A 15,622-nucleotide genomic window follows, 5' to 3' on the forward strand; every position below is an offset into this window, starting at 1 on the left:
TAAAAAACGTTAATTAAAAGTTTCCTCTCCTAACCTGTCCGAGTAGGCCGGATGACTCACAGAAAATGGGACAGTACGTCACTTTTGTGAGTCAATTTCATTTTAAATTATGTCCACTTTTGGCCATAGCGCACATACGAGTGAAAAGCAACGCTATTTTTAAGAGGACGGGTTGACTAATCAGTGGGAATAGAATGAAACCTTTGAAAAAAGGATAAACAAAAAGAAATTTGAAATCTGTATATGTAATATCATTTGCTACAAATTATATTTCTTTATTAGATATGACTAGTGCAAGAAAAACCTTGAAAAAATCACACATGGCAGCAATGATCCTGCCAGCAGTGATAAAGTATGCTAAAGATATATTACACAAACCAATAAGCCACCAATCTGATAATCATCACACATTAAGTTTAGGTCACTTGGCTAAAACACCTTAATAACCAAAACATACCTTGTAACAGAACCACTAAAAGGATCATTATATGAACTTATACTCTACAGCCTTATATTTATACATAATGGAATGACAGCCCTGAAAAAGTAAGTCTACTACAAAGACAACACACTTGTTAGATTGGCACACAGTTCATTCCCTGTATAGTATCACTGAACTACTGGCTGCAATTACTAAAAAGGGTGCTACACTTTACCCAGCATGGCCACACCAAGAATGGTTCTAAAATACATGCAAACTAAGAGGCTACAATGTTAAAAGTTTAATTTGGAAAAGTTTAGAATTTGTTAAATGGATACAATAAGTCATGGAAGATATTATAATAGGGCGTTCCATCCATTCTACTAATACCAACAACATCCAAAGTACAATTAAAAACTTAGAATACTCTTGTTCCGAAGTTTACAACGAGAATCATACATTTAAACTACACAGTACTTTTTTTAGTTTGTATCAGAAGCAAAATATCATGTACAGTACTACACATAATAGGATACAAAGAACATCCCGAGCAACTGCACAGCCATGAACCACCGTGTATGATCTACTGCTTGCTATGATACCTGTGTGGTCCATATCAATATTAATTAACTAATATATATTGTCATTTATTACAGATCACAATTATAACCAATGATTTATAAATGAAAATTAAAGAAAGTTCTTCTAAATAAGTAATAAAATACTTAGTTACTACAGCAACTATTGAAATACCAATAAAGCAATGTTTTGATTCCCTAAATAATGGGAATGTCTAGTTTCTGACCATTATTATTAATACCAAAATGGTTGACATAATTAAAAAGAGACTTTCCATTCTATGACCAACATGCCATGTATTGCAGTATAAAATTCTCAAAACTGGAAAGCACCAAAAAGAAATACTGTACTACCATTTTTTAGTTATAAGCCATACTATGGACCAGTATAACCAAATTTAAGAGAGCAAATAAATATCAATTTTCATAGAGTATATAAAATAAAAAATAAAATACTCTGCTGCACAGGTTCCTGCATCACTTACAGACTACATATCTAAAATACAAAAAATGCATTACATGCAGTCCATTAAAAACCTGCAATGCTAAAAATGCTCGTCACAAATTCAAATCATTTACTCCAGAGGAGCAGATTGATACAGTGAACCATTTGTAGGACTGGGATGGCAATAGCTTTGTGACGATGATTAGTATGGAAAGTATGGAGGAAAATACGAACCATTTTGAATATCTAAGGTTTCCTATACTGTTGTTATCTTCTATGAAAGTGAAGAAATGGAATAATATTGATGTAACAAAAGTTACATTCATTATCAACATTCTTACACCTATGGCACTAATCATCATATTACTTATAATATATTAATCATATTAGTACCCTAATATCTTCAGATCCTAATTCCCAGTAAACACAAACATCAAATCATTTAATCCTAAAAAAAAAAAAAAAAAAAAAAAAAATATATATATATTATGAGACTTTCTGAAAAATACTTTATACCTCCTCTGTTGTTAAATAATATCCTATTAACAAAATTGGCTTAGTGCAGGATCTAAGAATTTTAAGCTTAGACATTTACCAAGATAAAGATATCCAATTTGCCAAGTCTTATTTCCTGGATCCAGCACTTTAATTTGGATTATGCCAGTATTGCAACTGTACTGTGATGCCATATACACTGTTAATGGGCAAAATTAGGAGAAAAGTCTAGCACTCCATGAAAATGACATGTTATGTGGCATAAGAGTACAAATGTTAAATAAGGTCACTGCAAATATTGCACTAAGGAACTATTTAATTTCAATATTTACCTCTATAGACGCAATAAAACTTTACAATTCTGAACAAGTTGCCCCTTAACCAATATTATTAAAATTTATCAGCCGAATCAGTATTGATTAAAACAAATTTTAATTTTTATCAGGGAAAAGCCCGTAGCCATTATGGCTTTAAAGCACTTGGAAGGGATCAGGATTTGATATGGGATGGGGATAAGTAATGATGCTCAACCACTTGGACAGTCGGGGATTGAACGCCGACTTGCATGAAATGAGTCCGTTGCTCTACCATCCAGTCAAAGTGGCTGAGGTATAACAATTATGAAGCCAATATTTACTGATAGTTGTAGATCCAGTATAACTATTTACCAAGATCTGACACTTTGTTTGTATCTCTATACAATCAACATAGCCCGAAAAAAATTTCTCCTCAAACCAATTAATATGAACTACAATGAAAATACCTCAAGCATGTTTTCAAAAACTTCTAAATTCACTGCTCGTAACTAATTTCTTGTATCATTGAAATATTTCATACATGTTTAGTATTCATTATTCATCATTCCAGGTCATCACAGATATCATACACTGCATCTATAAAACCCAGCAAAAGCAACTGAAAACCTTTCCCAAAATAATTTGATGGCTGCTTTGATTTTACTATGCTACAAGAAAGGGTATTACTTTGTTTTTAAGGATATATTAGCACAACACTTTTACATGTTAATGTTACAGAACTTTGACTACCATGAATAACAAATATTCTAAAGGAGAAACCACCACCATAGCCGAAGTGTAGACAATAACACCAGAAAGTCTATAGCAGGCTGAATAAAGTGTGAATAATTAAATTATACCTGTAACTTCAAAGCAGCTATACCAAGCACTTAAAAAATAGAGGTTTTAGGAAAATGGAATAAAACACCCCAAATATTATAATTACAAAAAGTATGTGTGGTGAACATTCTTATCAACACTACCTAAGAATCAAATATGATGCAGCAATTGTAGCAATAAAGGTTAAAGAAAGCACATTCATACCAGTACAGATATCCTACTTATTAAACTCAATATATTCATAAACCAAAGCATTTCAACTATCCTATTCACTCTTGTAATTAAGATAAAAGCACTTGGCTGTTCATCAAACTTTCCCCTTTTCCAAACATACAAGTTGCAGTCAACTAAAACACCAATCTGGTGCGACTACCAGCATCATTTTGGTCACTGGCTCACACCTCCATCACAAACTTCTCACTAGCTCATGAACTTTATCATTGTTAAGATCAGTGACAGCACTAATTATCTAAATTTCATCAAATTATTTATATTACTATCACATCTCATTACCTATATAACATTTATCAATAAAAATCTATCCATTCCTCAAACTCCTTTCAAGGAGTTTAACACAACATTAAGCAGACGCAATTTTAGAATGCCGTATCTCTATAGCCTTCCTTGTCTGGCTTAATTTTCTATCTTCTTTTGCAAAACTTTCCATAGGTATTCCACCATACTCTTGTTGATATCTCTAACGTTGTACTGTAAAATTTTATAAAAAAAAAAAATTCAACTTCACTTGAAGGCATTCTTCCATTATTACAATCACTCGACCACAATTTTTATCGATACAGTACACAAACACATCTACCAAGGTTGTCACTTAAAAACGTCATTAGCTACTTCATAAAAGGCAATACTAATTATATCTATAAACACGCTACAAATGAAGACATTCGAAGTGAAATGTGTGATTTTCATTTTGTTACTATTCAATATTCACTCAATTTATACTGGTGGAGCTATCAGTAGACATTTGTGTGCTTCATAACCTTTACATATACAGTACTAACTGTAAAGGTCTTTTTTAAAATTTCATGAAATGCAATAGTGTTGAGATTTTGAAGTTACTTATTGTACTTTGATAAAAAAAACCCACTGACATAAGAAAAAAATAAATTGGTAAATATGGTTAGAACAATGCAGTATTGAATATATGTGAACTGGGTGTTTACAGCAGCCTACACAATATGGGAGACTAATGAAGAAACAATCACAAAAATTGTGGTGATATATTGTTACTTAAATACAAGCTTTATATGCTATACAACTTTAAATTATGCAAAGTCTTACTGTGTACATAGACGTAACCCCTCGCAGGACTGGTCTCTGCCTTTGACTGAAACAGGTAAAAATCAACATACACCATCTCAGGATGCAAGACCCAATTAAATATAATAATTACAATGACCTGTTTTTTCACTTTACCTGGATATCTATTCTGTAATGTGGGTATTTAATTTTTTTTAAATTAAACACAAACTGTCTAATCTGCCTTAAAACAATGCCCCAACTAACTGAATTTATTAGTAATTTTAGTTATGACATTGTCTGGCAATGTAGCTTTAAAGCTGCAACCAAAGCTGCAAGGCAACTAAAGCTTTCTGACAACCACTGTTCAAATACTGCACTATTTTGTCAGTGATGGAAAATTAACGGCAAGTTGGACGTGTTCTATTTGTCATAGTACATGTACCTTAAGTATGCAGCAAAAAGAGCATAGCACTTATGCAGTGCATAACATTCCATTACATGCAGAGAAAATTGCTTGACATTATATTATCTTTTAAAACAAAATTTATACACTATCAGGTATTGCCTTAGTTAAAGTAGCACACAACATGAAGGATTTCATCTACATATTCTATGGTTGTCCACAGTATGGACAACCATTGTGTAGACGAGAAAATTAGAACCATTTTTGTGTGAATGGACCCAAACAGTTTTGATTTAGTACGAACAGAATTTGAGAAATTGCTACAATGACAAAAAATTATTAAAAGATAATGGGGTAGCTTAATGAAATGTGTGCATAACCTAATGGACAGAGTACTTTGGACCAAATTTTTATTTTATAGAAAATAGATCTTGATCCAGTAGAATAAATTTGCACAAGAAAATAATGTTCCTGTGAAGTACAGTGCAGTTTTTCAGAATTTGCAAGAACTAATAACGAAGGAAAATTTACATTTTCAAGAAAATGTTTGATGGGTAATAGTTACACACATTTATCTACAAAAAGGCTTACCTATTTTGAATGAATATGGTAACTTAATTTCAATTGCCAAAACTTGATCAGCATTTGTACATTTTTTACATCACCTGTAACAAATCAATTGTTTCATAGTTAACAACACCTGAACCTGCAACATTATTCATTTCCAAGCTATAACTAATACTTTCTTTTAGTACATTTTCTGACCTTTAAAAGACTGCATATCAGCTTCTATTCCACTGCTCTTAGGTCAAGTTTAATACTTGTTGATACCAAACAACCGAACCATGTGGAATTGTGGCAACTTTGGGATTAGTACCAGTAGAAGGGTGGCAAAGTTGATGGCAAAATGACCGAATTCATACTTGGTGTAAAAGCTGGCTAGAAGAAATCTGCAACAAGAAAATTAACATTAATGTTACTTATATTCAGAGAATCTATTATCTTCTATACAGAAGATTAACCCTTCAATTGTGCATCGCATCATATGATGCTTTGATCGACTTGCAGTAAATTGCGCATCACATCAAGTGATGCTTTGGAGTACTATGCAAGATTTAAATGGCCCGCGGATACACGGGGTTCACAACACCTTCATCAGGGCTCCTGTAAACAGACGCCATTTTTTTTAAAAATCGTGGGCCAAACTCCCGGGTGTTAGGGGGCCTCAGTATTGAGTGAGCTACCAAGCCTGACGCATGCAGCACGAGCTCACAGCACTACTGTTCAGCTTGTGACTACAGCATCGCCTAAAAATGCCATAATATACTTGTTCATGCTATTATGTAGCGATGATATTATTACAGAAGACCCCTGACTGTGATAAAACTGACCAGGGTTCTGATAATAGCAGGATTGTGGCGATATTTAGCGCTGTGCGCCATGGAGGGAGGAGTAATGCTGTGGGAGGGAAGGTGGTGGCGATGTCTGACTGTGTGTGGCCACCTTTTATTGACTGCACTCACCATACCAGCTTAGTGGTTCGCTATGGTGAACACAAATGTAGATACTGTACTTATATATAACGTCTGTATAGAGGGTATAAACAGCAAGAGGAGTAGGTTGGGAGCCGCCATTTTGGTGAGGACGGTGGGGCGTCGTCTGCACGATTTATCATGATGTTTACTGGTTACCATGATGGTCTTTGGGCACCATACCAGTTTACTTGTACAAGTATGGTGAATAAAACAAGTAGATATTTATATATAATGTGTGTATATAGCATAATAACACCACAAACAGTATTGTTGTAGGAGAAATATTAGTGCGTCTGGCCTTGAGGACGGCAGCCATCAGCTGACTGTGTGAGGTCCTACATCTTTGTGCCTTTACTCACCATACAAGCTTAGATGTACAGTTATGGTGAACAAAACATGTAAATACTTATATATAACGTCTGTATATAAAAGCAAAAACAGTATAGTGGGTGGAGAATGGTGGCAAGTCAGGTGAGGTGAGAGAGGGAGGAAGTGGCAGCCAGTGGCGGGCTGCCACTGCCACTGCCACTCAGCATACCAACTTAGTGGTTCGTTATGGTGTAACACTGTAAAAGTGTTTGGTTTAGTTTATTTAAAAAATATATATAGTAAATGAGTCACAGACAAGAATTTGGGAAGGCGCCAAGTTGTCGGCCGGAGTTTCACACCTCTTAAGAGTTAATGACCCCAAGTGACCTGAGGTCAGATCATGCGAATTTCACCGTACTTCTGCTAATCTCATAATTGGAGCCTGGTAGCCTTCAAACATGCCGACGTTTAAGGAGTGGCTTGGTAGAGAGCCGGAGGCTATCTACTTGTGGGCGGAGTTAGTTACTAGGGTCCCCAATATATACTCGGAGAGCTATCGATTCGAGAGCATTGAGCATTAACAAGACAGAAGACCAGACAGTAGAGCAGGAGGACAACAGCCGAGACAGGCTGTCGGTCGGACGGGAGTGAAGCTGCCTGACAGCTGCAGACTCCCCCCCTCCCCCCAACTATAGGCAGACACTTGGCGAGTTGAACATTAAGGTGACTTGGTCGTGTTTTACAAGTGTTGTGTGATGATCAGGGGCAGTCAGTTGTAGTGTTCTCAGATTCTTGGATGATGACTCACTTGGCATATTAAACTTGAACATTTGAGTTGCTTAAATTATGATAGTTATCATGTGAAATATAATTGAATCTATTATTTAAATGGTCTTTACTTTGTGCCCTAAAGTTTTGAGTTGAGGTGAGAAAGCCTCTGTGATTACTGGTTTCATGGTTTAGAATGAGTACATGATAAAGATGGGACATACTAATAATGACCTCTTGATAACATCTTTTGAGAATTTTGTGATACAGACAAGTTCCATTCCTTGTCTTGTATGTAATGATCATGAATGGATGGTGGCAGCATTTCGTCTTCTACTATCTACTCTTCTACTTCTACTATCTACTCTTCTACCTATCTACACCTCTCCCTCCACCCCTCTCTAAACTCTCACTTTCAACTAATGACCCTCCTCGCCCCTCCCACCTCTCTACCCCTCTCACCCCAAACCCTCACTAATTACTTCACTATTCATTTCTTTCCTTTCGTTTTCTCGTATACGTTTGTGGCAATGATTATATACTCTAGAGTTCTCTCTAGAGTTTCGGGTAGCTGATCCAGTTACGGCGCCTTGTAGTCTTAGCACCTAGGTAGTCAAATACCTAGGTTACAAGGTGTTGAACGAGAGAGGAACTCTGGAGGGGCTCTAGAATAGGTAGCTAACTGGGGACGGGATAACGGACTAGAGAGAGCTGTTTCCCCCGGCCTCGTTAGTTAACTGGGGGTGGAATAATGGACAAGATAGAGCCATTTCCCCCCACCCCCCGTTACAATGGTGAACACGAATGTAGATACTTGTATATAGCGTCTGTATATAGTGAATAAAAGCAAAAACAGTATTGTGGGAGGAGAATGTGGGCGAGTCAGGTGACTTGAGGGAGGGCATGAGTGGCTGGCTGGTACACGGCGGTCACTCCTCGTTACTTTTTGACTCATAATAGCAACTTAGTGGTTCGTTATGGTGAACAAAACGTGCAGATACTTATATATAACCTGTGTATATAGTGTAATAACCGACAAAGTATTTGTTCACCATTTGATGAACATAATTGAATCAACAATATGCACACCATATTTTTGAGTACAGCGATGATTCACTCATTTTATTATATAAATATATCACACTACACACTATTGAATAATATTACAGCAAAAAAAAACTATGAAAAATCAATCAGAGATATTGAAATAATTAGGTAATTATCTCTTTGTGGCAACTCCGGCATTGACAGCTGGCGATCAACAGACCGCCTGGGACACACGCTGAGTCAGCGCCTGTTTTTTGCCAGACTTCCCTGCCCTACAGCGGGCAATATATGCCACTTACGATTTTTTTATTATTTTTCCCATGATCAGTGAACACAAATTAACAGGTTAGGAAGAATTTTTTTTTTTTTTTTTTTTTATGCGCCTGTGGGTGTCAAATGGTATATAGCCATGCGCCATTTAAAGGTTAATGCTACAGTATATTTCATGATTAAAAAATGCTATGGGCATTCAGCACTAAAGAACTATTTCTTATATTTCACTTACAAGACAATGGGAATGATGGTGATAAATTTGCGAGTTGTTGTATACTGCTGTCCATAGTCAATCTGTTCCCATGCCGTCATCAGCCGAGATTTTCCCTGATCTAATAACTGCCATGGAGTACCCTTAATCTGGTGAAGGAACAGGTAATTTGCCTGGAAAAAAAGAAAAGAAAAAGAATAAAACAACCAGTGTAGCATAGGCAGTTAACACGATTTACAATGCTGTTGAGAAGTTGGCAGATGATAGTAACAAAATACAATACAATACAGACCCCCCAATGGGGACACAGGCGACTGCAGCTCAGCCAACCAACTTGACTGTCAACCAATCAGCGGCCTCAACCAACACCACTCTCATCCCATGCCTGATCAGTGTAGCTGAGAGAGAGGCAGGAACAGACAACGCCAAATACGTGAGAGTACTGAACAGGCTGCTCGCCCAGAACAACCTGCCCACAATGTTGATACCAGCAGACCTATTTCAACATCACAACGCTGCTTCAACCCAAACAGACCAGATTCCAACACCACCAGTAACTGCAGTCATACCGCTACCACCTCCACCGGAGTCGAACCCAGCACCAGTCACCCAGGCAACAGCATCCACCCAGACCACCTCCACAGCAGACCAATCAACCTCAACACCTGCCCCCACCGGCCGGGGGCGACGGTCGAAAAGGAAAGCAAAACATCAGCAAGTGGAATCAGAGTCAGAACCAGATTCGCCTGGCGTTCCGCGAGCGCTATGTCATGGGTTCGTATCCTGGCCGGGGAGGATTTACTGGGCGCAATTCCTTAACTGTAGCCTCTGTTTAACGCAACAGTAAAATGTGTACTTGGATGAAAAAACGATTCTTCGCGGCAGGAGATCGTATTCCAGGGACCTGCCCGAAACGCTACGCGTACTAGTGGCTGTACAAGAATGTAACAACTCTTGTATATATCTCAAAAAAAAAAAAAAAAAAAAAAAAGATTCAGAACCAGAACCAGCACCAGAGTCCCAAGAAACACTATTCCTTCCATCTGACACGGATGAGGCCGTCACATATGTGGCCTCAGACTTCGACCCAAACCCAAGCAAATCAAGCAAGAAAAAGCCCTACTATGGACTTTACCTCAATCACGGTGGCAATTTCAACGGCAATCGAAGCACAAGAATAGTCATTGCCTTAGAATACAACAGGATCATCAACCAGCTCAAGACCTCCTTTCCTCACCCTGTGTTTGTCCACCACGAGATCGTGGAACTATATGTAGACCTCAGCGCTCTGGAGAGAGAATACATCGACCCAAAATTCGATTTCAAGATGGGACAAGTGACCTTCCTGGAAGAAGATGAAGACCCGACAGGAACACCAATACCACCGCTGTCATTTGGGAAGTACATGCGAATACCTCGTGGCCAAGACACCACCAAGCAACAGTGAACTTACCACTCACCACCTTAATAAGGAAGACGCATCCTCCAAGCCAGACAGACCACCTCAAGTGAACCAGGACGACATCACTCTGCCCCACCACTAGCCTCCTGCCACCCAAGAAGAACCCAAGCTACAGGCTTTGACTCAAAAAACATCTCCAATCCACGGTGGACAGGCCACCGAACTTTCAAGCCTCCTCTCTCCACATCCAAATCCTCTTCCAAGAATTTCATCCCCCATCCTTCTTCCTCCCACATCCTTTCCAAGCTCTGTGGAAATCAAAGCTAAAAAAAAAAAAAATACAATACAGTAGTAAATAAACCCAGCATTGGATGTAATGAAACAATCATTACATTCACCAAGCCCACCCCACCAGAAGGGTTTGGTAGATTGTATGTTTAAAAAATGAACATGGCAGCCCTGGAGCATAATATTTTTGAGCATGGCCCTCTCCAGGTAGTCCAAGATAGGGTAGGTTTACATTGAGTACACCACCACAAGTATCACAGCCCCATGACAAATTACCCTAGTGTAGTTACGGAATTACAGGTATAGCTACAACTGTGATGCTCTGTCTCCCCTATATTCCTTATCAAAGAGTATTCAAGCTTCAAATGGTTGTGTGCACATAATTATTTATATGTAAATAAATATTACACTTTTTAATATAAAGTTACAGCATGATCATAATCTATAGAAAGAAATGCATTCAATTAAAGGCTAAATATTTGGCCTCTAAAACAATAGCTTTTAATGTCAATAACCATACATTAGTTTATACTCACCCCTTGCCTTCACAAGGGGTGAAGTATACCCTGAAACTTAAAATACTAAACAATTTGGAGGATGTTGATCAGGAAAATTTCTTCAAAAGGTCAGATGTAACACAAACAAGGATCAATGGTTTCAAGCTCAACAAGCCACAATGTAGGACTGAGAACAGATGCTTTTTCTCCCCACAGGGCTATAAACCTATGGAACCGTCTACTCGCCGAAGCTAGAACTGCAAAAACTATTCACTTTTAAAGTACAACTGAAGAAAATCAAGGGAAATGGGGGATCCTTCAACAAGCCTCCAGCTTCTTGTCCTCGTCAAGGCCACCAGTTTCAGTGGCTCTCGGGTAAATTCAGGTAAATGCAACAGAGGTCCTACAGAATCAACAATGACATCCTTAATTATATACTATAGTCCCAAATCATGAGCAAAGTGGGAAGTTGTTGATGTTAAGGGTCCTGGTAGTACAGTCAGGTTCGTTCTCGATGCAAAATTGAAAATTCCAGGTTAGAATCCCAGGTGGGATTGAAATGGTTGGGCATATTTCCTTTTACCTAATGCCTCTGTTCATCTAGCATTAAGTTGCTAGTCAGCTTGTTGTAGGGTTACATCATGGGCGGGGTACGTAATTCAGGCGGGGGGGATCTCGATAAAAGATTAACACGTATGAACACACTTGCGCTTCCTGTTCCCTTGACAATGAATTATTTTTATATTACAGTATTACGTATATGCATGAAATATAGATTTTTATAAAAATTCTAGCAAGAAATAATCAGGAGAAAATGGTACAAGTATAATGGTGTACCTCGGCTTACTGATAAAAACAATACCCAAGACTCACCAGGTTGTGTATAACATTAGTGAGTGTCCAGGCTGTTGGTATTGAAATCAGTGGTATGGAGAGAAGGAAAAGGTGTAGTGTGAGGACACCCGCTAAGTAAGAGATCCATGCGCCTCGACTACTGTGCCAAGACGAGTTGGGGTTCACTTCTCCGTGGCCTCCAGACAGCATGTTCAGTTCCTTTACCTTTCAGCTCAAGATGCCTCAGTGGTGACGATCAAATTCGTCTAAATCTAAAATATAACAATATATTTAATACCAAATTGTATGACATTAAAAACAAAAATACATTTAGTTATGCATTATCATTACAGATATTGTCTCAGTTACAAAATACACTTACTGTAAAAAAATTTTTACTCACTGGTAACTAATTAGTTCTACAGGGTACTAATTTACATTAATGCTAATCTTTTCAACATTTATTTCACCAATTTTATATACATATCTCCAACACTTGTATTTCTAACCTAAAATTATTTAAATCAATCACGTTGTTTCCTTCCTGTATTTCTGCTCAAAATGCTGAACATAGGTTATCTTGAGTTATCTTGAGGTTATCTTGAGATGATTTCGGGGCTTTAGTGTCCACGTGGCCCGGTCTTCGACCAGACCTCCACCCCCAGGAAGCAGCCCGTGACAGCTGACTAACACCCAGGTACCTATTTTACTGCTAGGTAACAGGGGCATAGGGTGAAAGAAACTCTGCCCATCGTTTCTCGCCGGCGCCTGGGATCGAACCCAGGACCACAGGATCACAAGTCCAGCGTGCTGTCCGCTTGGCCGACCGGCTCCCTTAATTTACATAATTAATGGCTTTATAAAATACTGTATAAAAATATTGTACGTACAGTACTGTACTTACTAAGTAACCACTGTCACTTAATTCTATGTTTTTATTAATAATTATTAATATTATTCCCATAAACCAAGGTAGGTTCAGCAAATCATCAATATCAATGCAGACAACCAAACCCTATCAGAAAACTTGGCCATCTCGCAATCTGGATGTTTTTTCCTTAGTGTCAACTTACCAGCATTTCAATTTCCTATGCAATATGCCTCCATCTTCCGTGGAATAAAAATGGAATAGCTACATTAAGTTTACAAACTTAAAGCAAGGTCATTCAATAAAATTTTGAACTAACCTGAATTTATCCTAGGACCATCTTCTTAGTAGCTTGACAGGGTCACGAAGCCAGTGGCTTGTCAAAGATCACTCCCACCCCTCAACCCAGTGTTCCGAATTTGTTTCCAGCTGGATTTTGAATTGCGATAATGATTAGACATTTGACGACTTTGTAGTAGTTGGGTTTATTCTTTATTAACAATTGGGCATCCTGTGTTTGAATCCCAAGCGGGACAGAAATGGTTGGCCATATTTCCCATCACCAAATTATTCTGTTTACCTTGCAGGAAATAGGAGTCCGGTAGTTAATCAATTGTTGTAAGAGTTGCATCCTGGGAAGGATCAGCAAGTTGACCTTTTGGGGGACCTCAATACAAGCCCAATGAATATACACACACAGTCTGCCTGTCCCCTGACAAAATTAATTATAATTTATAACTTTGGTAGGTAGGCAGTACCATGGGTATATAATCCTATGAGTGAAAATGCATCTTTTCTGTCCCCCTACATTACACTGTGACAGACAATATTTCTTATAAGTACTGTACAGCAATTTTAACTTTTCCAACATTAAGGTTCAATTTCAAGCACTTTATTTAACCAGCCCTCACTCTAAAAATGTTTTTAACAAATCCAAAATTCATGATGTTGGTTTTGCTTTTACAACAGTTTGGGCGAGGTACACTGCAAGTTACGTTTTGGTGTGGAACAACCGTTTTTGTGTGTGTTGAAAGGCTGTAGCCAGGAGTTACCTAAAACTTGAAGCAAATCAATAGACACTGCCTGGGACTATCAAATCTAGGGATTTTTTTTTTTTAGCTCCGAGAATTACACAAAAAGCACTTTTCTAAGTGGTACATTTGGTTCCTCACCAATGCAATATCCTACTCACCTTTGATTAAAATCTAAAATATAAGTCATGACAGGACAGTCAAGACAGGAATATATTACATAATATATATATTATATATATATTTTTTATTTATATACTGTATATACACAAGAGTTCTTACATTCTTGTAAAGCCACTAGCACTCTTAGCATTTCAGGCAAGTCCTTAATCCTAATTTTTCCTGGAATACGACCCGCCAAATCGTTTAACAGCCAGGTACCCATTCACTGCTGGGTGAACTGAGGATACAGCTAAAGATTGGCATCCAGTAATTCCTCCCCAGCCAGGATACGAACCCAGGCTAAAGCACTCGCCGGGCAAGTATTTTGCCACTGCACCACGAGGACTTCTTGGTGGACTGACTACAGTCATTCTACTAGTACAAATGACTACAGTCATTCTAGATTAATTCTACTAATTTTTCTAAGTGTCTTCCCTATCACAATATGACTATTACGGTGCCGTGTCATTTCCGCCTGGTTGCATAATCAACACGTCTAATGGCACAAAGAAATTGTACACAAGGCAAATATTCACAGCAGTACATTTACTGTGAAGGAAATTTTTTTATAGCAGTCTCTGGATTAATTACAATTTTAAATATCAATGTGGTCACCATTAACACCTATATTATTTTATATTTTTACTGTACTGTATATTTTACTTTTACTTCCACTGTTGGTAATTTCACACTTATGGATTTCAAAATAAAATTAGAATCGTGCTCTTCCCAACAATAGGTAAAAAACGTTCAGTCTTGTAAAGGTTTTTATCCCACAATGACCAGCACGTCCCAGAAGATCCCATGACAACACATCACAGGAACAGATGCAAACCCCATTGTACAGACGATAGTTTACCGATGAATTTTAAGACCTCTCTACCCTTGCCTAACCCAAACCAACCTAATATATATCCTAACAATACGCCATTTTAATCACAAGAACCGAACTTTTATCGAAATGGCTGTATTTGGATCTGACCATACTCGTCTAGGGGACGTTCAAAAGGTATAATTATTGGTCCACATAAGACAGGTCCTATTTAAACCCAAACTCAGTGATATGTGTAACCTACTCTTGACGTGAGCTGTGTAGAGGGCAGCAGGACACACCTGGAGGGCAGCAGGACACACCTGAAGGGTATGGAGGCCACAGGAGACTCCACGGCCTTACCCCACACCTGTCACTCGCCTGCCCTTGACCCTAATACCACCACTGGCGCATTACTCTACTCCACTCACATGCTAAATTACCTATATTAACAAACTCTCAAACCAAAGCGTCGCGTCACAACAGCTACTTGGTCACTCACACAAAACAAAAGTACAAAACAACGTACTGTACTCAAGTGTCCTTTAAGGCGGATATTCCTTTTGTGTTGGTATCAAGTCAGTTAACGCCGCCAACGACCAGTTGCCGGAGCGGAAACAAACGCATCTCGGAGAACAGTCTTACTAGCTGCCAATGCAGCTTTAATTTTCCTCATAACGTTTGAGCTCATTAAATTTGATATCATAACAATTATTCTAACAAATTCTAAATAATAATTACTGTAATAAATAATTAAAATAAGCAGTCAAGTTAGCATAAATAAATGAAAAAGTTTAAGAGATTTAGTTTTTTCCTTAACAAGTTTAGGATACACAGCAATGTGCTGC

The 15,622-nt window shown here is 37.9% G+C and overlaps 1 protein-coding gene across 3 annotated transcripts; it reads right to left on the bottom strand.

Annotated features, from left to right (window-relative positions):
* Positions 1-229: 229 nt before the first annotated feature.
* Positions 230-15,419, bottom strand: ORMDL (Orosomucoid 1-like). Of its 3 annotated transcripts, none has more exons than XM_045729080.2 (4): positions 15,304-15,419; positions 11,942-12,174; positions 8,903-9,054; positions 230-5,688 (listed from the first exon to the last, which is right to left on the bottom strand). In XM_045729080.2, exons 2-4 carry the CDS (start codon positions 12,110-12,112, stop codon positions 5,553-5,555), a joined length of 459 nt encoding a protein of 152 aa, XP_045585036.1. In that variant the 5' UTR covers positions 12,113-12,174; positions 15,304-15,419; the 3' UTR covers positions 230-5,552. The 3 variants fall into 3 exon arrangements, with proteins under 3 accessions (XP_045585036.1, XP_045585043.1, XP_045585051.1); XM_045729087.2 differs by having other exon boundaries at positions 15,040-15,310; XM_045729095.2 differs by lacking the exon at positions 15,304-15,419 and adding an exon at positions 15,218-15,236.
* Between the last annotated feature and the right edge of the window lie 203 nt (positions 15,420-15,622).

Source organism: Procambarus clarkii, chromosome 10 (genome assembly GCF_040958095.1).
Source record: "Procambarus clarkii isolate CNS0578487 chromosome 10, FALCON_Pclarkii_2.0, whole genome shotgun sequence".
In the NCBI taxonomy this organism is placed as follows: domain Eukaryota; kingdom Metazoa; phylum Arthropoda; class Malacostraca; order Decapoda; family Cambaridae; genus Procambarus; species Procambarus clarkii.

Excerpts from the sequence above, each read along its gene's own strand:
- ORMDL (XM_045729080.2), bottom strand. The coding sequence starts at position 12,112 with ATGCTGTCTGGAGGCCACGGAGAAGTGAACCCCAACTCGTCTTGGCAC. Across the intron at positions 9,055-11,941 it reads CTAATGTTATACACAACCTG|GCAAATTACCTGTTCCTTCA; the intron begins GTGAGTCTTGGG and ends CTTTTTTTCCAG. Across the intron at positions 5,689-8,902 it reads ACCATCATTCCCATTGTCTT|ATTTCTTCTAGCCAGCTTTT; the intron begins GTAAGTGAAATA and ends TTCTTGTTGCAG.